Source organism: Chrysemys picta, chromosome 16 (assembly GCF_011386835.1).
Source record: "Chrysemys picta bellii isolate R12L10 chromosome 16, ASM1138683v2, whole genome shotgun sequence".
Taxonomy (NCBI): Eukaryota; Metazoa; Chordata; order Testudines; family Emydidae; genus Chrysemys; species Chrysemys picta.
The window spans coordinates 15073541-15098026 of NC_088806.1; the positions used below are offsets into that span (position 1 = coordinate 15073541).

General features: G+C 58.0%; 1 protein-coding gene across 2 annotated transcripts in view; it reads left to right on the top strand.

Annotated features, from left to right (window-relative positions):
- Window positions 1-24486, top strand: part of ROBO4 (roundabout guidance receptor 4) — a 97065-nt gene that overhangs the window by 30336 nt on the left and 42243 nt on the right. For both annotated transcript variants that reach the window (XM_065570598.1, XM_065570599.1), the window contains exons 2-13: window positions 1165-1488; window positions 6719-6876; window positions 7411-7531; window positions 10846-10984; window positions 11540-11667; window positions 13783-13907; window positions 17561-17780; window positions 18843-18964; window positions 20539-20710; window positions 21762-21956; window positions 22603-22645; window positions 24252-24397. In XM_065570598.1, coding sequence (XP_065426670.1) covers window positions 1165-1488; window positions 6719-6876; window positions 7411-7531; window positions 10846-10984; window positions 11540-11667; window positions 13783-13907; window positions 17561-17780; window positions 18843-18964; window positions 20539-20710; window positions 21762-21956; window positions 22603-22645; window positions 24252-24397 — 1893 coding nt within the window. The remainder of the gene's footprint in view (window positions 1-1164; window positions 1489-6718; window positions 6877-7410; window positions 7532-10845; window positions 10985-11539; window positions 11668-13782; window positions 13908-17560; window positions 17781-18842; window positions 18965-20538; window positions 20711-21761; window positions 21957-22602; window positions 22646-24251; window positions 24398-24486) is intronic.

Here is a 24486-nt window from a genome sequence, read left to right on the forward strand (position 1 = left end):
TGTTGCCCCAGCCAGAGCGCCAACTCTCCAATTGTCTTAGATTATTGTGTCCAGTTTTTGTTCAACATCTTTATTATGATCTGGAGGATGGGATTAATTGCACCCTCAGCAAGTTCGCAGATGACACTAAGCTGTGGGGAGAGGTAGAGACAATGGAGGGTAGGGATAGGGTCCAGAGGGACCTAGACAAATTGGAGGATTGGGCCAAAAGAAATCTGATGAGGTTCAACAAGGACAAGTGCAGAGTCCTGTCATGACCCGGTCTGTGGTGTTTCTATTCCTTTGGGCCAAAGAGAAGTGATCAATGACAGTTGCGCTGTAATTCTGCCCCCTGGGGCAGTGTCCAGCGAATGGGAGTGGAGCCTGCCTGGCGACGCCTAGCATCAGATGGGGTTTCCTGCGCTTTACTTAGTTTGGAAGTTCTTTGGGGCAGGGACTGTCTTTTTGTTCTGTTTCTACAGCCCCTACCATGATGGGGCTCCTAGGTCCATAGGCGCCAACTCCATGGTTGCTCTGGGGCTGGAACACCCAGAGAAAAAAAAATAGTTGGTGCTCAGCCCCCACCAGCCCCCTGCCCTTCAGCTCTTTGGTGGGCCCACCTATCAGCTGTTTGGCAGCGGGTGGGGCAGGAAGAGGCGGAGCAAGGGTGGGGCCTTGGAGGAAGGGCCAGAATGGAGGCGCGGCCTTGGAGCAGAGCAGGGGTGGAACACCCACCCAGAAAGAAGAAAGTCAGTGCCTACGCCTAGGTTTATGGCAATGCAAACAATAATACTGTTAATAATTAATATCCTGCTTCTGCAGGACTGAAGGGGTAAGATGGTGGGAATTGTTCTCCTTCAGGGGCCCACCTGGAAATGACAGTTTGTCACCAGAGATTAGCTCAGGCAGCAGCCATCTTCCATAGAAATGCTGGAGCCGAGCTGGAGGAGGGTCAGGGGATGTTTGGTTGCTGGGATCTCAGAATCTAAACCCAGCTGAGCCACTCAGTCTAGCCCCTGGAAACACCTCAAAGAGCGGCTTTAGAAAGGGTGTAAGAGAATGACTGGCCAGGGCTTCCCACTGGTGATCGTGAGGCTGTGATGTGACGTGGGGTGGCAGCGTGACGGGGGAGGATGCGGCGAAAGAGAAGTTGGATGATGTCATGTTCTGCCATTTTATCCCTAGGATCAAAGTCCCATTCTGAGGAGTTCCCGCCCTACATCATTGATCACCCAACAGACTTGGTGGTGCGTTGGGACCAGCCTGCCACCCTGAACTGCCGCGTGGCAGGGAGCCCGGCACCCACTATTGAGTGGTACCGCAATGGGGAGTATGTGGAAACGAGCAAAGACAACGTTTATTCCCAGCGCACCCTTCTGCCCGATGGGTCGCTCTTCTTCCTCCGCCTCAACCAGCGGAAGGGCCAGTCCGACGAAGGGGTTTACACCTGTGTAGCCACGAACCACCTGGGCACAGCCAGCAGCAAGAACGCGTCCCTGTACATTGCCGGTAAGGCGTTAGGAGCTGCCCACTGGATTGAGTGCCTGGAAATGGCCGTGCTTACTGGGCAGCCGAGAGATTTGACTTTGCTTTCAGTGCTTTGCTGAGCCTGCTAACAACAGAGGGGAGGGATAGCTCAGTGGTTTGAGCATTGGCTTGCTAAACCCAGGGTTGTGAGTTCAATCCTTAAGGGGGCAATTTGGGGATTTAGTTGGGGATTGGTCCTGCCTTGAGCAGGGGGTTGGACTAGATGACCTCCTGAGGTCCCTGCCAACCCTCATATTCTATGAATACACAGCTTTCCCCCAGCTCTTTGGTTTAACAAATCAGCTGGGGAACAAACAATATTAACCCATGATGCATCAGTGAAAGAGGATAAATAATGCCAGCAGCAATTTCCCATGTCCCACTCAGGGGTAGCCACAGGGGACCTAATCTGAATGGCGCTAAGCACTCTCAACTTCTTCAACTTCTACTGAAGTAGGGTTGGGCCCATCAAGAGTTTTCACACAAGAAATGAAGCGAAAGCTGGAAATTGAGAGTTCTGGGTGGTAGGTAGCTCCAATGCAGCCTCTTAGCCCCTGCTCAGGCTGAGACACACAGATATGTTGAGAGGTCCCCATGTCACCACTATGAGACACCGGGGTAGCCTCCTGCATGCCAGCTCCCTAACGCATAGCCTTCCAAGTATGCCCTTGCACTGGGCTTTGGTTGGAGAAGAGGAATGTATCGACTGAAGGGTACTTCTCTTTGTCTGGTCTGTGCTTGGATGGGAAGGCAAATGAGCCAATTTCCTGCAGTATCTGGAGCTCCGGCCCAGACACTGCCATCTGGTACGTTGTCTCTCTGTCCAGAACCTGAGTAAAACTCAGGGAGACGCTCATTGCAACTGGACTGGGAAGAATGTGCTGAAACTCCCCAGGCAACTCGCCTGCTATTTATAAGGTAACTTTCCAAGGCCTCCATGCCATGGGGATGATGGTTATTCACTCAGTGCCCGCTGAGTGGGAGACACTTTGCAGATCAGTAGGAAGTAGAGCGGAGTGACTAATGAATTTTTTGGTTCAGGGGCTGTCATGGCTGATTCCCCACTCTGGCACTTTGAGTGCAGAAGGTGGTGGCCCGCAAGGATTCTAAAAATTAATACTGGTCACTCCAGGCTTGTATTAAATTCCCAAGTTTAGGACTTGTTGGGACCTTTAATGGGTAGATACTGCCACTACCCAAGTGCAAAAAAAACCCTTTGGACCCAGGAAGGCGCACTTGGGAATTTCTCGCTGTGGGGTACCCTCAAGCCCTTTCATCCCCACCCCCCTTCCAGGGAAGAGCTGAGAAAGAAACAAAGGAATACTTAACATATGCACAAACCTCCTAGGACACAAAAACCCAATCCTGTTCTCAAAAAAGGTAAATTTTATTAAAAACAAAAAGAAAGAAAATACACCTGGAACTTAGGCTATTGATAGATTTAAAAAGAGCAAATATAATAATTAAACATCAAAATGGTTTTCTTGAGATTAATGGTTGCAAGCAAAACAAAAGCGGTTGGGGGTTAGCACAGAGGAGTCCACAAGCCAGTAAGAAATAAAAGAAATAACCCTAATCGCATCTTCCTAGATAATCCCTGATTTACTTACATATCTGGGGTTTCAGATAAGTAATTCCTAGGTATAGATTTGATGATTTTTCGTACCTGGTTTAGCTTCTTACAGCATCTCTGCTCTGTGTCTCCTCTCTCCGGAGAACAACAACAGACAGACAAAGGGAAAGTTTTTTCCCAATTTTAAAAAGTTCTAGCCCTCCCATTGGCTCTTTTGGTCAGGTGCCCACTCCCTCCCTTTTACCTATGATTTTTTTTAACCCTTTACAGGTAAAGCAAGTAGAAAACAGCTACTAACAGGGATTTTACAGCTAACTGGCTGGCTGGGTATCCATCAAAGGGAGCTACCCCCCCCCTTTATTTATCATACCCTGTGCCCCCCGGCCCCGATTCCAGCATCACGTTGGTCATTGTCTGTCATGTGTTGAAGCTCAGCTGGCTCCAGGCTTCCTGCATTGGGGTAAAGTGACCTCGACTTTCTCATCGTCACTGACTTGGCAGGTGAAATCCTGGAGGACAGTCCCTGCTCTGGGCCAGATGAGCTGCACATGCTCGCTGCTCCCTCACTGCATGTCTGCTGTCTGAACCCCCATGTAAGGGGGCTGTCTGCATTTTTGGCAGCTGCAGCTCTGGAGTGTAGCAGCCGGTCCCCCCTCGGGCCCCCTCCCACAATATTTCCTCTTGCAAGGGTTGCTCAGCACAAGAACCCACATTTCATTAGTGATGCGATGCAATGCAATCCTCTCTGCTGGGCAGGCCCAGAGCCTTTCCAATTAACATTTCGTTACCGATCAGGCTCCCTTAAGTCTCTGGTTCCCACAGCTCAGCCCAGGGCCCTGTCCTGGTGTCGGTGGGTTATAAATACACATCTACCTCAATATAACGCTGTCCTCGGGAGCCAAAAAATCTTACCGTGTTATAGGTAAAACCGCGTTATATTGAACTTGCTTTGATCCACCGGAGTGCTGCTTTACCGCGTTATATCCGAATTCGTGTTATATCGGGTCACGTTATATCGAGGTAGAGCTGTATTCATATGGGTAAACCTGGTTTGGGAGATGCTTTTATTAGCAACACTAATGAAGCCCTGGGTAAAGTCCTGGCTTGTTGTATGACGTGCTGGCCTGATGAAGCGCCATCCACTTTCTCCTCCTCTGCAGGCACAGGCATGAGAGGAGCTTTCAGAGCCCTTGCTGGAGCTGGGCCTGGTGTGGCTAAGCCAACACTGCCAGAACTCGGGGCTGTTGTCAGATGCTTTCGGTGTGGTGCTCTGCTCTGTTCAATGTTGATATCAATCGGCTGCGTGCGTGTGTTCCCTCTGTGTGCTGCCCCAGCTCTGCGCAGAGAGCTGACACAGCAGACCCCGAGAGAACCCCCAATGGCCACAGACTCTAGTAAGGTACGAAGGCACGTCGGCCAGGTTTATTGTCTTTAGAGATACACAGTCTCCAGCTCCCGGGCAAACGAAGTCCCAGGTGCTGCTAAGGTGCGGCTAGCCAGTACATATGTTCTCCCTTGACAATGGGCTCAGCTCAGTCAGTGGCGGGACTTTTCACTGCCCCCTAGGCCGGACAAAGATATTCACTCAGGGATGCATTCTTATACACAGATACAAACAAGTTACACATCACTCCTGACGTATTGAGGTGCAACCCCTCTACGCAGCAAGGTACAACCCCTCTACGTAGTAAGGTGCCGCCTCTCACCTTGTACATGTTGGTTCGAACAAAACAACTCTATCCATTATATTCCCCTTTTGGCCCTGTCATTGGGATGGGTCAGCTTGTTCCTGGTTATGTGTGGAAGGTACAAGTATTGGAGTGTTCTGATATCTAGTGTTTAGTACCTTTTAGGTATGTCTCTTCTTGCAGCATCAGCCCTTTCCTTGCCAGCTTGTGTGAGCAGGGCCTTCCTCTGGCTCACAGCTTAACTTTGCTTTATGTTAGCAAAGTCTTGACCATTACTTTAGTTCAGGCTTTAGGCCTCATACCGGGCCTCTGATACCAAGGTTTATATCTTAGGGCCTCCTCTTACTACAGGGGGGGAGCCAGGGGCCATAACCATATGGGTGTAGTTTGGGGGGGCAACGCCATCCCTTCTGCCCTCCAAACTATGCCCATGTTAAAAAGTGGGGTGCATGGCCCCCTCCCCCCGGTTCCAGTGCTGGTGGCTCTCCACTTCTACAAAGGTTCTGGCGCCCTTGGCTAAGGCTGCATGGTCCTGCCGTGGATGAGGGGATCTGAACCTGTCCATGGATGAGGGGATCTGAACCCAGCTTCCAGAGGGTCCGTGGGACTCATGGTCTAAGCCGGTCACTTGGGAACATAGGAGCTGCCAGATGGGATCAAACCAGGCTGCCTGGTGGACCTTGTGTGGGAAAAGGAGAGTCAAATTCAGATGGGGACTCAGCACTCCTCTTGTTTATTTGTGGTGAGCAACAGAGCACCTGAAACCCCTGCAGCTTAGCTGGGCACTGCCAGACTCTGAGCCCGGAACGAAAATCCAGCCATAGGAAAGGAGAAGTAAGGGGAAGCTCGTCTTTTACTCCTTCTGTTCACGGGAGGATGCCACGGATCTACCCGGCCTCACCCAAGAAAAGGCAAAACATAGCCTGTGTGGAAGATCTGATTGCGTATCAGTGCTGGGTGGCTGCACCGGCCCCTCCCTGCAGGTGTTCGGCACAGTGTCTGCACTGCCAAAGCGCTGTTGTAAAGAAAACGAATTCATCGCCCAGAACATATGTGACCAAGACCAACAGTGGAGAGTTCAATAGAAACCATCGACATCTACAATTTGTTCCTCAGAAAGAACAATCAACAACAGAGCAAACGCTACAGCTGGCGGATGCAAAACAAGAAAAGGAAGACTCAAGGGTTCTAGACTGACCACAGCCAGCTGTTGTAACTACTGGACAGCCAGATGACCACGTAGTTACGGGTTTGGGTCGTGTAATTAGAAAACCAGTGTGATTCAGAGACACTTAACAGACTGATTGGCACTGAAGTTCAAAGACAGCATGATCGTCTATTTAGTGTAAACGGTAGGTATGTAGAACTTAGAGGGGGAGATGGAATGACGTGCTAAACTGTATTATACTGTTCAGCCACTTGGTGGCACTGTGTGTAACGTACCTTGTTTCAGCTCCTCTGAGCCATGGGGCAGAGCACCAGAGGGCCTGATGCTGAACGCGGTTGGGGGGCTCACTCAGCAGGAAGCTCCGTAGCCCGTCCATACCTGGTACAGGACCGTGACAGCCGGGCTCAGGGAAGAGCAGGAGGCTGGAGGGTGCCTAGCGTGGCTGTGGGGCAGCTGGCTGAATAGACATGACGGACAGGGCCACATTCCATTCGCTGCTCATGGATTTTCAGCCAGATGCTCACAAAACCCTGGGCAAATCCCAGCAAGGAGCAGAAGCCATCCCAGGTGGGTGAGGGCACCCACCAGCCCGGGTCCAAGGAAGAGTCCGTGTGCCCCTCCCCCCACAGGCCCTACCCACTGGCAGGAGCAGGCGGATGTGCCAAAAGAGAAACAGGGCTCAAGGCCGGGGAGTCGCCGGGCCAGATTCTGCCTCTCGGCCAGGGCAGCAGGAGGGCTGGAGGCCTTGCCCTGTGGTTTGGCTTATATTTGGTCTCCTTGCAGCGCTGCGGGAAGATTTCCGGCTGCAGCCCAGCAACCTGCTGGTGACGGTGGGGGAGCAGGTGCTGTTAGAGTGTGCACCCCCGAGGGGGCATCCCGAGCCCACCATCTCCTGGAAGAAGGACGGGGTCCCCATAAGCCAGAAGGCTGGCCATTATGAGGTAAGCTCGGTCCTCTCCCCCCTCCTCACACACTACCCTGCCCTGGCTTTTCCCACCTCCAGGACCGAGCAGGGGGCTTGGTTGCATGCTAGAGCACCAAGCCTCATGGCGTTTGCTGCCTGCAGACGCGGGGAGCCGCCTCAGCCCCCAGCTCCTAGTCCCAGGGTTCGAACAGACCGGCTTTGGCCCCTGGCCCTCGGGCTGGGACAGAGCTGCCTTGGCCACCGGCTTCCTGTCCCAGAGTTCAAACAGAGCCGCTTTGGCTCCCTCTTCCCAGGGCTGGGACAGCGCTACCTCAGCCCCATGTGGGTAGTCAAGTCTGTCGCTCTGTAGCCCAAATACGCGCTCTCTCACTCTCTCGCTTTCAGCCGTCCCTCTGTTGTTCTGGACTTGGTGGGGTGCTGCCATTCCTGCTGCTGGCCCAGTACGTGGGGGCACAAGCTAAGCTCCCCCCAGATGCTGAGTTCCTGCACTGGGGCTGGCTCTGGCTGGGGCGACACGTGGGGCCCTGACTCCCTCTCTCCCTCCTTGCAGGTCTCCAGCGGGAAGCTCCTGATGGTGCAGGCCCAGAGGAGTGATGCGGGGCTGTATGTGTGTGTGGCTTCCAACCAGGCAGGCCAACGAGAGAGCAAAGCTGCCCTGGTGTCTGTCCTGGGTGAGGAGACAGTCCCCTCCTTGGGCCTTGCCCACTGGGCCTGGCGCCCGGCTGATAGCCAAGTAGCTGCCGTGGCATCACAGACCCACAGCTCTGGGACACGCCCTGAGAGGACCCCTTCAGTGCGTCAGCCCCCTTCGGGTCACTCTCTCACTGGGGTAAGCCCCTTGGCTTCCCTGCCTCCTGGGACCGAACCTTAGAGCCTTCAGCCCCCCGGCTTCACGCCGTGAGCAAACAGCAGCCAGTCCACCTGAGTAGGACTTGCACACCCAAAGGAAGCAATGCACCCTCAGCTTCCTGACTCGAGTGACTCCCAGCCAGTGTGACAGCAGGAACAGAGTGCAGGACATCCTTAGTTAACATAGTGAATGGGAAGTTACAGCAAAGTCCAGCTGGGTCAGTGCAGAGTCCAGAGCCCCTCTGAGGCTCTGTAGTCCCAGTCCAGAAGCGACTCCCCATCACACACTTCCAGCAGCCCACCCTTAACAACTCCACCTGGCCCCTCCTCAGTCCTTTGCCCTTGTTCCCAGGCAAACACAGTCATCTGGCCTCCCCCTTAGCCCTTTGTTCTCCAGCTGGTCACACCTGACTGGCTTCCTAAGGAGGTTGGGCCATCCATAGTCGTTAGTTGCTAGGTGCCAAATGTCCAGGGAATTTGAGTGGTCACTGTCTTCAGGGACTTCCCCTGGGCCCAGGCCCCAGACAGCCAGGGTCAGTCTCACCTGGATCTCTGCAAAGAGTAAACAACCTTTCCTTCCCACCTAGTTAACCATGCAGCACATAGGGGAAACTGAGGCACGCACAGTATTCAGACAAAACATTAGGAAAAATCCACACTTTGTCACACGGGGGTGCCAGAAAACCAGCCAGGTGACCAATGAGACCACTGGTAGAACCCATATGGCCTGTGCCCAGGATGCCCAGTGCGATCACCGTCTGAGGGGCATTAATAGCAGGTGGCACCCATGAGAGGGGCTGGTTCTCCTAGACCATAACAGCAGCTCCCCCTCGCAGGTCGGCAGCAGGTTTGATGACAGCACCCAAGGCATCCTGCTCCCCAGGGCGAGGGGACCAGTTCAGGCTGGCTGGGACCCAGGCGACGCTCCCTGGAGCATCTGAAGCCAAGCGCTCAGGAGTGCTGCCGGCTGCCGGGAATCCCTGGCTACCCTGGCTCCCTGCATGGAAAGGGCCGTTCCCCTTGTGGGAGGAGATTCCTAGCCAGGTGATCTCTGCCATAATGGCCAGGATGTGCTGGGAGAGCAGGCGGCCCTGAGGCCCCTCCTTGGTGCCCAGCCTCCTTGACCTGGAATGTCTCCGTCCTTCAGGAGCCCTTCTTGGGGGCAGCCTGGCCCCTCTGAACACACGGGTCTCTCCCCGGGAGCTTGCTCCATTTGCAGCTTCACTCCATGGCTCCTGGTTTGGAGCCTGCACCCCGAGTCCTGGAGAATATCAGAGGCTTCCAAAACCAGTCCCTGGGCCTGACTCAAGCTGCAGGACTCTTGTGACAACCATGTCGAACCACAAGCCAGTGCATGGTTTAGAGACTCACTGGGCTGGCTTCTCTCCCACATTGCTTTTCCTGGAGACACGTCCCAGCCTTAGCTGCAGATGTCCAGGAGATGGCTCCCTTTGAACTCCAACCTTTCGGAATTGCTGCGTCACTTCCTCCCAGTTCAGCCACATGGGAAACCATTTAGAATCATAGAATATCAGGGTGGGAAGGGACCTCAGGAGGTCATCTAGTCCAAACCCCAGCTCAAAGCAGGGCCAATCCCCAGACATATTTTTATCCCAGATCCCTAAATGGCCCCCTCAAGGATTGAACTCACAATCCTGGTTTTAGCAGGCCAATGCTCAAACCACTGAGCTATCCCTTCCTCCAAGCTTACAAACAGCAGTGTGGACAGGGCTTGAGTCAAGCCAGCCTCTCCCAGTGCCCACACACACACACCTTCTGCCCTGGCAACGGGCAATCAAATAGGAGAGAAATGATTGAAATTCTGGCACACCATAATTGACATGCTGTGTTTTAAACTATGAACCCCATTTTAAAGGATGTTTCCTCCCTCAGTGAACTAAACGAGAAAGCCAAAGCTTATCACGTACAGTAGTAACACACACACCCCTGTGGGTCACCAGCAGGGACTGACCCCAACCTGGGAACTACAGCAGCAATTGCCATGTGCCCTGTGGACCTGCTGCTAGACGGGGGCTTGACACACACTATCTCAATGGGTCACACAACTATTTGTTAGACAGCAATAGAATAGTGGAGCTCAGGAATCCTGGCTCTGAGAGGGGCCTGTGAGGTAGTGGTTAGAGGTAGGCTGACAGGGGTACATAGATTTGGCACATTCAGTGTGGAAAGCAGTGTGGCTGAGGTTGGGGTTGTCATGTTAGAGATGTGGGTTCTGTGGACAGTGGGTGCTAGCATTATATCAGGGGCCTTTTTGTTTGACACATTCAGTCTCGGTCTCCCTTTGGCAGCTTTTCCCTCCAACATTTGTTGTTACAAGTTACTGTAGCATCTAGGAACTTTCACTGCTTTTCACAGTTGTGCTCACAGTAAGGATACATTTATAGATCCAGTTATCGCAACACCCCCAATGCAGGCAATGGCTGTTGAGAGCCACGTCCTTCCCCTTTCTGACTGTCCTTATTCCCTGAGGGCTGCACATGCTGGTAGGGCAGAGGTACTCCCCCCTAGGGTGGCATGGAGGAACATGGGGGAGGGGCATGGCGGGTCTGGGCCAGTCCCCACAGGGGGCGGGGAGGGAGTGCCCACCCCCCCCAGCTCTGGTCTGGCCCCATCCCCAGCCATAGCCTTGGCTCCCGGCCCCGCACCTGGTCCCATCCCCTGCCTTGGCACGGCTCAGAACTTGGCCAGGGGCCCGGCTGCCTGCCCCCCACATGGCCCAGCTGCTGCTCTGCTCCCAGCCCTGCCCCGCCCCCACCCTCTGCCTCAGCCCCTGGCTGCGACTCCATTCCCGGCCCCACTCCCAGCCCCACCCAGCCCTAGTTGCAGCTCCAGCCTCGGCCCCTTTACCCCTGTCCACATCTCTCCCCCCCTTTCCCGAGCCACTCCCGGCCCCAGCTCTGGGAGGGGAGGGGACACAGTCAGGGGTAAGGGAGGGCATGACCCTCAAAAGTTTGAGGACCACTGTGGTAGGGGGTGGAGACCTCCTGGGGGCACAGGAGGTTGTGGGGCTTGGATCCTGTAACATGTGTCACTGACTCTAATTCTCACAGCCCAGAGCTCCATCTCCCAGCAGAGCGGGGACGTGTCACTGAGATCTCTGCTTCTCCCTCCCCAGAAAAGCCAACGTTCACTCGCAGACCCAGTGATATTGTGGCCAAATTTGGCAGCACCGTCCAGCTGGGGTGTGGTGTTGAGGGGGACCCACTGCCCAAAGTATGGTGGCACAAGGAGCACGGAGAGCTGCCCTGGGGCAGGTATGTGATGTATATTCGGAGGCTTCTGAGCTTTGGCGCTGACCCCCCAGCTAGCAGGGCGGGTATCCGAATACCCAGCACTCCAAGCTCTGAGTAATTCCCATAGCCCATTGCTGCAAGGTAGGTAGAGGATGCCAGGCTCACTTAAGGCCACGGGGGAGAGGGGGAACTGTGCCTGTTCGATCCAGCACCTGGAGGGATCAATGGAGGCAAACCCAGCCTGTCACCTGTTCCTGTTCTCCTGGAGGTGGGCAGAGTGGGGTACAGCCTGGCATTGTTACTGGTCATGAGCATGAGCAATTCCCACCCCTTGGAATAACGGCTCCACTGGCTCTGATGAGGCAGAGGGAACCATGGTCAGTGGTTGCTGCAGATGCAAAATCCCAGGCTCCGGCTGCCCATGTCCCGCTCACCCATGGTTTATTGTTATTATGAGTCATGTGCATAACGATGGGGCCTACAGGCCAGCCAGGACAGGGCTTGGCACAAACACCGAGTGGCCGCCAGTCCCTGTTCCATGCAGCTCACAGCAGCTGTTCTGTCTCACACGCCCAGGCACGAGGTGGACGAGGAGAACACCTTGCGGATTCATTATGTGACGACGTTTGACTCCGGCAGGTACATCTGCACGGCCCAGAACCAGGTGGGCACCGCCTCGGCCAAGGCCTCGCTCGCTGTGCAGGGTAAGCAGCTCCATGCAGCCTTCACCGCCAGCAGCATGCCAGGGCTGGGCCATGCCCATGGGCAGCAGAGAGATCTTAGTGCCCAGCACACCCTGCTTCCTGCATGCCCCGGGAACTGGGGGAGGCAGAAAGCTGTCACCTGCGACTGGGCACACGTAACATCCCTGCCCTGCCCACCCACCAGCCCCATCAGCTCTGGCCTTCTCTGAGCAGCCCTGGTGTGATTCTCTCCTCTGCTCCCCAAGACTTGACAGGCTGGGGTCCCAGCATCTGGAAAAGGGGCAGGCCAATGCCCTGAACTGCCTGAAACAACCCCACATGAGCTCCAAGAAAGCCCCTTTCTGTGCTACTTACCCCTGCGCTACCACAGGCCCAGGGATCGGGGCGCAGTAGCACTTGGATGTTCCATCAGGAGACAATGCCCCTGGCTGCTGGGAACTCCTGTTGCTTCCTTGGCAGGGCCTGATCTGCAGACACACCGGGGAAGCGCACCTCGCATGGCCCGAGTGATTCCGCTGCTTAAGTGTGTGCAGGATTGGGCCCGTCACTTCATGGCTGGCCCAGCCCCCGCCCCCTCCAGCTCTGCCTCTCTGGGGGTTTGCCTCATGGAGGGGGTTGAAGCTACAGCAGAGTCTCTCCCGGCTCGGCTCCGTTGACCCTTCCCGGCTTCCAGTTCGATTCCTGGGGCCTGTGGTCTCCCCACTGGCTAGGGTTGCCAACTTTCTACTCGCACAAAACTGAACACCCTTGCCCCACCCCAGCCCCGTCCCTCCTCCAAAGTCTCACCCATACCCTGCCCCTTCTCCAAGGCCCTGCTCCCACTCACTCCATCCCCTCCCCCCCCTCGCTCACTCTCCCCACCCTCACTCGCTCATTTTAACTAGGCTGGCTCAGGGGTTGGGGTGCTGGGGGGTGAAGGCTCCAGCTGGGGGTGTGGGCTCTGGGGTGGGGCCAGGGATGAGAGATTTGGGGTGCAGGCGGGGGCTCCGGGCTGGGACCGAGGGGTTCAGTGTGTGGGAGGGGGATCAGGGGTGGGGCAAGGGGTTGGGGCATGGGGGTGGTGAGGTCTTTGGCTGGGAGTGTGGACTATGTGGTGGAGCTGGGATGAGGGGTTTGGGATGCAGGAGGGGGCTTCGGGCTGGGACTGAGGTATTCGGAGGGTGGGAGGGGGATCAGGGCTGGGGCAGGGCTGCAGGAAAGGGTGCAGGTTCCAGCTGGGGGTGCAGGCTCTGGGGTGGGGCTGGGGATGAGGGTGCTCTAGGCTGGGATTGAGGGGTTCGGAGGGTGGGAGGAGGATCAGGGCTGGGGCAGGGGGTTGGGGCCCGGGAAGGGGTCAGGGGTGCAGGCTCCAGGTGGCACTTACCTCAAGCAGCTCCCGGAAGCAGCAGCATGCCCCCTCCGGCTCCTATGTGGAGGCATGGCCAGGCGGCTCTGCACACTGCCCCGTCCGCAGGTGCCACCCTTGCAGCTCCCATTGGCCACGGTTCCCAGCCAATGGGAGCTGCGGAGGCAGCGCTTGGGGTGGGGGCAGCGTGCAGAGCCCCCTGGCTGCCCCTACACATAGGAGCCGAAGCGGGGACAGACATACCAGCTGCTTCCCAAGAGCCATGCAGCATGGAGGCTAGCAGGGAACCTACCTTAACCCTCCCGCGCAGCACCGCCAACCGGACAGTCAATGGCCCAGTCAGCAGTGCTGACCGGAGCTCTCAGGATCCCATTTCGACTGGGTGTTCCAGTTGATAACCAGACACCTGGTCACCCTACCACTGGCCTTTCCCGAGGGCACTCTGCCCTGATGTCGATGGGACAGCTCCGACTGGGAGGGGCCCTGAGTCACAGACCCCCTTCCCCATGGGCTGGACATGGCCCTGAACAAGAGATAGACCCTCCCATGTTGTAGGTGGGACTGTGCATTACAGATGTCTGGGCTGGGGGCCCTGCAGTGTCCATTAGCTGGGTGTCTGGGCTGCCAGCACATGGTAACAGCCTGTAGGCTGGGGTTGTTAGAGGGGAGAGGGAGCAACTTCTAAACGTGCTCACTGGGGGTGGTATTGCCCCGGGGAGTTCCTGTTGCCCATGCCCCCAACCCCACGCTTGTCCCTTTCTTGCCCGTAGACCCCCTGGACACTGGCCAGAGGGAGTGGCCAAAGGACGTCCCGCGGGAGATGATGGACGTCCAGCTGTACCTGGACAACAGCACCGCGCTCCCCTCCTCACCCGCCGTCTACCTGCACTGGAAGGTGAGTGAGGAGTCTCCACTAGTGTTAAGTGCACTGGGACCCCGGTCTGGAGTGTCTGCCAGCGAGCCCTGGGCAGCCCCTCTGCCTGGCTCGGTGACGGGTGGGAAGTGCTGAGGGTGGCTCTCCCCAGGGGCACCCAGGATTTGGAGGCCCTTAGTGTGAAGTGGGCTTCTCTGTGCCTGTTGTAGCTCAGCTCCTTGAAACCAGCAGCCTCTGGCCACACAAGCCCTATCTGACAGGCCTTCCCAAACCTCACCCTCTTGGTGCGGGTTAGCGATAGGCACCAACCAGCGAGTCCTCAGAGCGGCCCCTGTGGTGCCCAGCCCGTGCCCACTGGACACTCACAGAAATTACTGGCCTGCTGTCTCCAGCGGCCTCCTGCCCCCCGGTTATTTTTAGTAAAGTCATGAACAGGTCACGGGCTCCATGAATTTTTGTTTATTGCCCATGAACTGTCTGTGACTTTTACTAAAAATAACCGTGACAAAAACTTAGCCTTACTCGTAAGTAATGATCATAGAATCATAGAATATCAGGGTTGGAAGGGACCTCAGGGGGTCATCTAGTCCAACCCCCTGCTCAAAGCAGGACCAATCCCCAACTAAATCATCCCAGCCAGGGCTTTGTCAAGCCTGACCTTAAAAACCTGTAAGGAAGGAGATTCCACCACCTCCCTAGGGAACCCATTCCAGTGCTTCACCACCCTCCTAGTGAAAAAGTTTTTCCTAATATCCAACCTAAACCTCTCCCACTACAACTTGAGACCATTACTCCTTGTTCTGTCATCTGGTACCACTGAGAATAGTCTAGATCCATCCTCTTTGGAACCCCCTTTCAGGTAGTTGAAAGCAGCTATCAAATCCCCCCTCATTCTTCTCTTCTGCAGACTAAACAATCCCAGTTCCCTCAGCTTCTCCTCATAAGTCATGTGCTCCAGCCCCCTAATCATTTTTGTTGCCCTCCGCTGGACTCTTTCCAATTTTTCCACATCCTTCTTGTAGTGTGGGGCTCAAAACTGGACACAGTACTCCAGATGAGGCCTCACCAATGTCGAATAGAGGGGAATGATCACGTCCCTCGATCTGCTGGCAATGCCCCTACTTATACAGCCCAAAATAATAATAATATATGGAGATATACCTATCTCATAGAACTAGAAAGGACCCTGAAAGGTCATTGGGTCTAGCCCCCTGCCTTCACTAGCAGGACCAAGTACTGATTTTGCCCTAGATCCCTAAGTGGCCCCCTCAAGGATTGAACTCACAACCGTGGGTTTAGCATGACCACTGTAACCCCTAGGTCCTTTTCTGCAGAACTGCTGCCTAGCCACTCGGTCCCTAGTCTGTAACAGTGCATGGGATTCTTCCGTCCTAAGTGCAGGACTCTGCACTTGTCCTTGTTGAACCTCATCAGATTTCTTTTGGCCCAAACCTCTAATTTGTCTAGGTCCCTCTGTATCCTATCCCTACCCTCTAGCGTGTCTACCACTCCTCCCAGTTTAGTGTCATCTGCAAACTTGCTGAGGGTGCAATCCACGGCATCCTCCAGATCATTAATGAAGATATTGAACAAAACCAGCCCTAGGACGATCCTTGGGGCACTCCGCTTGATACTGGCTGCCAACTAGACATGGAGCCATTGATCACTACCCGTTGAGCCTGATGATCTATTCAGCTTTCTATCCAGCTTATAGTCCATTCATCCAGCCCATACTTCTTTAACTTGCCGGCAAGTTAATCATAGAGTCAGGAATGGTTCCATAGAAACCAAAAGGTATTAACCCATTTCGTAGAGTCTCCGCTGAACTGTACCTGGCCAAACCCTAGTTTGAAGTACTTTTTCTCTCCAAGACAATCTCCCAGCGTCTCCAGCCAACCTGGCCAGGATCCCTCCTTCGTGAATGTAAAGAGCTCTGTCCTTTTTGCTTCCCAGTCCAGTGTAACGAGGGCCCTTCTGCCTTCTCCTTATATCCCCCCAAATCCATTGCTGATCTCCAGAGTCTGGATGGCCCCCAGGGTCTATCCCTGGTGTGCTGACTTCATGTTGTTTTCACATCCTCATGTTGCCTTCCTATGGAAACAGGGCTTCCATTTTGTCGGCTCCCAGTCCTTAATATATGTGGGAACTGAGGCAGCCAGGGGAACATACACCCTTGTGTTCCCGTTGCCTGTTCTCACCCCAGGCCCTGCCTGCGCTTGTGCAGGTCCCGAAGCAGCTCAGGGCCTGTCCGAGCCAACCCCCTGCTGGAAGGGCGAGCGCCTAGCCATGTTGCAGTGCATTTGATCAGGGCAGGGAGCAGAGAGAGTCGCAGGTGACATGGTCTGCTTCTGCCCAAGTGACAGCCCCCCTCTCAGGGATGGCCGCAGCACGGTGCTCCCTGGCTCACAAACGGCACCAGAGTTCAAAAGCGGAGAAGTCCAGGGAATGTGTCACTACAGGCAGTGTCAGGGAGAGTCAAGGCATACACCCCATTGCATGTCAATAGAGCATTTGCAATAACACAGGGGTTCTCAAACTGGGGATTGGGACCCCTCAGGGGGTCGCAAAGTTATTACATGGGGGGTCACAAGCTGTCAGCTTTGCATCCAGCATTATTAATGGTGTTAAATATATTTTAAAGTATTTTTAATTTATAAGGGGGGGTCGCACTCAGACTCTCCCACCCACCCCTCCATCTAACCACCCATCCATCCCACCCCCCAGCTACTTACCCACCCACCCACTGACTCTCCCACCCACCCATCCATCTAACCACCCATCCATCCCACCCCCTAGCTACTTATCCACCCACCGACTCTCCCACCCACCCACCCGTCTAACCCCCATCCATCCCACCCCCAGCTACTTACCCACCCACCCACTGACTCTCCCACCCACCCATCCATCTAACCACCCATCCATCCCACCCCCCAGCTACTTATCCACCCACCGACTCTCCCACCCACCCATCCGTCTAACCCCCATCCATCCCACCCCCAGCTACTTACCCACCCACCGACTCTCCCACCCACCCATCCATCTAACCCCCCATCCATCCCACCCCCAGCTACTTACCCACCCACCGACTCTCCCACCCATCCATCCGTCTAACCCCCATCCATCCCACCCCCAGCTACTTACCCACCCACCGAACCACCCATCCACCCATCCATCCCACCCCCAGCTACTTACCCACCCACCGAACCACCCATCCACCCATCCATCCCACCCCCAACTACTTACCCACCCACCGACTCTCCCATCCATCCATCCATCCATCCATCCCACCCCCAGCTACTTACCCACCCACCGACTCTCCCACCCATCTTTTCATCCCATCCACTGAACCCAACCAGCCATCCAGCCTCTGACCCTCCCATCCCCCCAGCCACCCATCTACCAACTCATCCATCCACTGGCCCATCCTCCCGCTCTCCCATCTATCAACATTTATACAGCACTTTCTGCCATAGCAACCACACTCTGAGCTGCCTTCTCCCAGCGCATAGTCCTGCTGATGCAGCTCTGGCAGCCTGTCCCAAGCCCCTTGCCCAAGGCAAGCACCATCCTGGGCAGGTGAGGACAAGAGGAGACTCGGATACGGGCGGGCTGGGGGGTTGAGCAGATCTCTGCTGGCCTGGCCTGCGCCCCCACTGACCACGGTTGCCTTTCAGGTGATCCGCCCGTCCCAGCACACTGAGGGTCATGCCGTGCTGTACCGCTCCCTGCTGCCGGTCAGCACGGACTGGGTTGAATGGAAGGTGCCCAGGGAGCACGGCATCATCATCCCAGCCCTCAAGAGAGGCTACAAGTATGAGTTCAAGGTTCGGCCCTATGCCGGGAAGGTCCATGGCCCGGACAGCAACGTCAGGCACCTCTGGATCCCGGAGGAAGGTACAGCCCGAGGCGCCCCCAGTCCCTCCAGCTCCGGGCCCTAACTCAGCTTGCTCTGCAGAGCAAGGTCACACGGGTTCTAGAGGGGCTGCTGGCCTGGCAGGGAGTCCATGAGTGACAAGCTGGGCGGGTTTGAGGGCTTGGCGCATGGCTGCCTGCAGGTCCTTCTCCATGGTGCTGCTCCTTACAAGGCCGATGCCTCGCCGGGAGAGCATGGGCAGGGGGTCCCGCTGGAGCACACGGGAACCTGCCCATTCAGCTGTTGTGCATCCCCTGGGTGAATGGCGCGGTGGGTGCCCCAGTGTGCTCCGGCACCCCAAGGCTGCACCGTCCAGGGATCTTGTGCGGGGGCCGTGTGGGGAAGTGCCAAGGCGGGGTCTGTCACTGTCCTGCTAGAGGGGACAGGCAGGGACGAGGAAGAGGATGGGGAGGAGGAGCAGCACCATGCACAATCTCAAAGGACCCCTGGGCAGTCACTCCCTCTCTGCATGGCCCCATGACCTGCCCTGCCTCTCTAGCGATACCTGCCCAAAGCCCAGATGGGCATCTTGGTGCTGGTGGGAGACCTCAGGGACCACAGCTCTGCTGCCCTCCACCCAGGGGTGAAAGTAGAAATAGGGACTTACCGGTATGGGGCTGGATTGGGGCCGGCTCTGACCCCCAGAAGGGGCGGGGCCTCGGGCAGAAGGGGCGGGGATGGGGGGGGTCAGAGCCAACCCCGGCCCGCTCTGTACCGGTAAGTGCCCTCCCCCTCCCCCGCTGGGGTAGCAGCAGCAGCCGGGGGCTCCGACAGCAGTTTAAAGGGCCCGGGGCTCCAGCCGCTACTGGGAGCCCCAGGCCCTTTAAATTGCCGCCTGGGGAAGCTGGGCCCCCGGGTACGGCGCACTGGCTCTTGCCGGTACCCCGTACCGGGGCATACCGGCTTTCACCTCTGCCTCCGCCTCACACTCCCAGTGCTCGGAGTGCGGGGCCTGGCTCCAGGGACCACAGGCTCCGTGTCCGGAGAGCAGCCTGGCCCCGCGCTGCCCAAGGAGGTTTTCAGTGGCTCTCTCTTGTCCTCAGTGCCTAGCGCAGCTCCTCAGCATGTCACCATCACGACAGTGGAGGATGGGAATGGCACAGCGCTCATCAGCTGGGACCCCCCTCCCCACCACGCACACAACGGCATCATCCGGGGCTACAAGGTGAGGCCCAGCATGACGCTGACGTGCTCGGTGCTCACGGTGGGGACGGAGGTTAAAGAGCTAAATCGGCCTGGCTTGGCCAGGCTGCAGCTAGTAGGAACCTGGCGGGAGCTCTGGCTCGCGGAGGGATCTCACCCGAAGGTGGGGAGGTGACCGGGAGGGTGCCAGGAAGCAGGGCCGTGTGCCCTGGGAGTGCTGCCGGGCTGGGCTGCATCCTGCCAGAGTGACACGCCCTCTCAGTCACTTTCAGGAGCGTTCACAGGAGTCAGTGTTTGCTCGTGCAGGGATCTCGGGGGCTGCTCTGGTCGGGGCTGGAAGCAGCCCCCAGGGGCCGTGTGCCAGCTGGGCAGAGCTTCAATGAGTGATGCCCCTTACACAGGACCTGGGGGCGCCTGGCAGAGGAGCCGCACCAGCTGAGGCCCCTCAGTGCCTGTGCAGTCCTGCCTTTGGAGTAGCTTTTGCTTAGAGTTCCTGGGGCTGCTTGTTGGGCCTGGGGTGGTGGGGGTCACAGCTATCCATGGGGCCTGGGGCAGTACAGGTCACAGCTATCCATGGGGCCTGGGGCGGTGGGGGTCACAGCTGTCCATGGGGCCCAGGGCAGTGAGGGTCACAGCTATCCATGGGGCCTGGGGCGGTGGGGGTCACAGCTGTCCATGGGGCCTGGGGCAGTACAGGTCACAGCTATCCATGGGGCCTGGGGTGGTGGGGGTCCCAGCTATCCATGGGGCCTGGGGCGGTGGGGGTCACAGCTGTCCATGGGGCCTGGGGCAGTACAGGTCACAGCTATCCATGGGGCCTGGGGTGGTGGGGGTCCCAGCTATCCATGGGGCCTGGGGCAGTACAGGTCACAGCTATCCATGGGGCCTGGGGCGGTGGGGGTCCCAGCTATCCATGGGGCCTGGGGCAGTACAGGTCACAGCTGTCCATGGGGCCCGGGGCAGTGAGGGTCACAGCTGTCTGTGGGACTTGGGGTGGTGGGGATCACAGCTGTCCATGGCAGTGGGGGTCACAGCTGTCTGTGGGGCCTGGGGTGGTGGGGATCACAGCTATCCAGGGGGCCTGGGCGGAGCAGATCACAGCTGTCTGTGGGGCCCAGGTGGTGCGGGTCACAGCTGTCCATGGGGCCTGGAGCAGTGGGGGTCACAGCTGTCCATGGGGCCTGAGGTGGTGGGGGTCACAGCTATCCATGGTGCCTCAGGTGGTGGGGGTCACAGCTATTCATGAGGTTTGGGGCAATGTGGGTCACAGCTATCCGTAGGGCCCGGGGCAGTGGGGGGTCACAGCTATCCAAAGGGTCCAGGGCAGAGCAGGTCACAGCTGTCTGTGGGGCCCAGGGCAGTGCAGGTCACAGTTGTCTGTGGGGCCTGGGGTGGTGGGGGTCACAGCTATCCATGGGGCCTGAGGCAGTGGAGGTCATAGCTGTCTGTGGGGCCCGGGGCAGTGGGGGGGTCACAGCTTTCCATGGGGCCTGGGGTGGTGGGGGTGTATCTGGTCGTATGACAGTATCAGTGTCTGGGGGTATGACAGGTCTGGGTTTGTCACAGCCGTGCTAGCTCTGTCTGGGTGTGTTACAGGTCTGGTACCTGGGCAATGAAACTCACCATCGCTCTAACAGGACCGTGGATGGAGGGACACACAGTCTGGAAACAGTCTTGCTGCCGGCTGGGGTTAAATACTGTATCCAGGTGGCAGCCTTCAATGGAGCTGGGCTCGGGGTGCCCAGCAATGCCACATGCAGCAGCGTAGGTCAGAAATGGTTTGTTCGTAGAGCTCTTTGTCCAGCAGGAAACCCCCACATCCCCGTGATGGGCCCAGAGGGAGCCGGTGAGCACTGTGATCAGAGAGCCGGCTGGGGATGGTGGGACAGACAGATCGCTCGCTCACTTGCCCTCCCTTTGACGTTCTGGCTCCCCACGCTGGCACACTGGCCTGCTGGCTGTGCTCAATTGCTTCCCTTAGAAACCCTGCTTCAGTCACCTGGACCCTTGGCACCATTGCCAGCTGGCCAGACTGGAGTTTTAGGGAAGTCTGCAGGGACCCTCTAGGGGGGCAGCACGGAGGTCATGCTCCTTGGTCTGTGTCCCTTCTCTGATGCCTGCCCAGTGGACCATTGGCTCCGGCAGCACTTGGGAGGGATATTTTTCTTCTCTGCATTTGACTCATTTCACGTGAGCCCCCAGACAGTGCTGGCTTTCCGCGGGGGCTTGGCTGGCACCTGGGACTAAGGAATATTGGCTGATGGTTCGAGCCGGGAGCTGGCTGTCTGGAATCCGGTTCGGTTCCCGGCTCTGACTGCCTCTCGTTGGGTCACCTTGGCCATGGCCCATCCCACTCCCTTTCTGCCAGGTGTGCCGCTCACTGGGCTCCAGCCCACAGGCCCTGGGGGTGTGCCCGGAGTGGTGGGACCTGCCCAGCCCCGCAGGCTGACTCCCTCTACCTGCTGGGCCAGTCTCTCCTGCCCCCAGCATTATCCCAGCTCTCAGCCTGGCGCCCCAGCGACGCCCGCACAGAGGGTGGACCCCAGCCCTGGAGCTGTGCAGGCAGGAGGCTCTTGTGCCCCTCCAAGCAGCAGCCCAGGTGTTGCTGAGGGGAGCAGGCTCCGTGGTAACAAAGAGGGACTGGAGCCTGACCCGCTCTCCTGCTGCAGCTGGGCTTTTGCTGTTAACCTTTCGGTGTCCTGTGGGCAGGCGGGTGAGCAGGTCAGCTATACCCAAGGCACGGCTCTGCGTTGGATGAGCTCTCTGCTGCGGCCCCTCAGCCTGTCACCTCCACCTCTGATCCACCCCTTCCTTCCCAGAGCCTTTGGTGGGACAGACGGCCAGGACCCCGGCGGTGCTCTCCGTCAGCCACATCCTGGCAGTGATTCGCCAGCCTGTCTTCATCGCTAGTGTGGGCTCGCTGCTCTGGCTTGTGCTGATGGTGCTGGCTGTCTACCTGTGCCAGCACCACGCCAGGCATTACAGCCGAGAACAGCAGCATGCCCTGGGCAAAGGTGAGCGCGACTCTGGGGCTATGGAACTCGGAGCCCAGCTGTCTTCCAGCAGTCACTAGCATGGGGGTGGGGGGCAGCAGGGGCCCTGGAACGACACATTATGCCTGGGCTCAGTGAGTTTGAGAAACCCCAGCCCTTAGGGGCTCGGGCCAGTCCAGCTAAAGCAGGGCTCCCCACCCTCACCCCCGCTCACTGGGCCCTGCAGCCCCCACACAGCCCTGGACATTACACTGGGGCTTGATCTTAGACGGCTCTGATTTCTGCCCAAGCGCTACCCTGGGAGATGTCCCCAGAAAGGGGCCTGTCAGTGCAGGAGATCAGCAGGGCCCCTGCCCTGGGTGGTCTGGGGTGAACCCCAGGGGTTCCCTATCTCAGTGCTGTGGGAGCCCAGGAGTTATCCAGAGACTGGTGCTGGGTCCGGTGAGGAGCTGGCCGAGTCCCCAGCATGGCGAGACCGGGTTGCAATCAGCCGTGGGGACGAGATGAATCTCAGGCAGGGGAAGACAGGGGCCTGCTGAGAAAGATGGCCAAGAGGGGCAGCAAACGGGCGCCATTCAGCTCAGGACAGTCTGCTGGAAGGGGAGCACCCTGGTCATTGCAAGGAGCCATCGCTGTGCAACTAACAACCTCCCTGCCTCTCTCCCAGGTCTGTGCCGATACTCCAGTGAAGACACCATCGTCAAGCACGCGTGAGTGATGGCTCGGCCCTACCACGGGCAGTAACCTGCCTGGAGAAAATGGTTTTGATCCCCACGGCATGGGCTGGCCTGTATCCCCACTCAGCAAGCCCGAGGGCAGCCCACTGACAGGGAAGATGCCTGCTTTATTCCTGACCTGCAGCCCCCTGCTATCCCAGCCCTGGACTCCCCCTCACAGCTCTGCCGGTGCCCCTCAATCCCGACCCGCAGCCCCCTGCTATCCCAGCCCTGGACTCCCGCTCACATGCAGCTCTGCCAGAGCCCTTCAATCCCGACCCCCAGCCCCTGCTACCCCAGCCCTGGGCTCCCCTCCCCAACGCAGCTCTGCCGGTGCCCCTCAATCCCGACCCGCAGCCCCTGCTATCCCAGACCTGGGCTCCCCTCCCCAACGCAGCTCTGCCGGTGCCCCTCAATCCCGACCCGCAGCCCCCTGCTATCCCAGCCCTGGACTCCCCCTCACAGCTCTGCCGGTGCCCCTCAATCCCGACCCACAGCCCCTGCTATCCCAGCCCTGGGCTCCCCCCACAGCTCTGCCGGTGCCCCTCAAGCCCGACCCGCAGCCCCCTGCTATCCCAGCCCTGGGCTCCCCCTCACATGCAGCTCTGCCAGAGCCCCTCAATCCCGACCCCCAGCCCCTGCTGTCCCAGCCCTGGGCTCCCCCCACAGCTCTGCCGGTGCCCCTCGATCCCAACCCACAGCCCCTGCTATCCCAGCCCTGGGCTCCCCCCACAGCTCTGCCGATGCCCCTCAGTCCCGACCCACAGCCCCTGCTACCTCAGCCCTGGGCTCCCCCCACAGCTCTGCCGGTGCCCCTCAATCCCGACCCCCAACCCCCTGCTGTCCCAGCCCTGGGCCCCACATGCAGCCCCTCAATCGTAACCTGCATCCCCTTTCTATCCCAGCCCCAGGCCCCACATATGACCCTCTGTAAGACACCAAACAGCTTACAGTTTGCAGCAGTCCCTGCCAGCCCTACCTGTGCCCTGTGATGGTCCTGCAGGCACAAGGGGGTGAGCGCAGGCTGGAGGGGGAGCAGAGCCGGCTGGTCTCTGCTGGGGGGCATGTGATGGCTCTGTGATGAGAGGCTGCCAAGCTAACACGCCTGTGGCGTCCTGGTGCAGAGAGAGGCAGGTGCCCAGGGTGCTGTGAGTTACGCAGCGCTGGGGCTTTTCCCTACAACAGATGACCAGATCCCCTGCTCGTGTGGGTGCTGTGCAGCACCTGCCAGCAGGAGGGAGCCCGAACCTGCCCACTGCCCACCCTGACACACCCCTGCCGGGGGAGGCAGACCGAACCTGCTAGGGCTCCCCAGGCTGGGAACGCAGAGGATCTTCCCACTCCCTCTGCACTGCCTGAGAGCATAAAGGAGCGGTGCTGGCCCGAGCCTGGCCCAGTAACAGCACAGTGCTCCCCTCCCATGGCCAGGGCTGGAGCGGGGCACTAGCGCTGTGCTAGCCCCTTCCACACGGACACAGGAGGAAGGTGCCACAGACTCACCCAGCCCGATGTGCCAGGGCTCTCCAGAGCTGCTGCAGATGACAGCAAAGTTCCCACCTGCTGCCTTCACCTGTACGTCTCCTCCCCTCCCCAACCCCAGGATGGACGTGAGTGACTCCCCGTGGCTGGCTGACAGATGGAAAGCCACCTCCTGCTCCAAGACCTTCAGCAGCAGCAACAGCAGCAGGTCGAGCAGCCAGCTCCTGTGGGCTGAGACCAAAGACAGCCTGGACTTCCACCGCTCCAGTGAGTCCCTGCCACGCCGCGCCGCGCCGCGCTGCTCTGTTCCTGGCCATTCCCTGCCCGGACAGAGGCTCCCGCGCTGACCAGCCCAC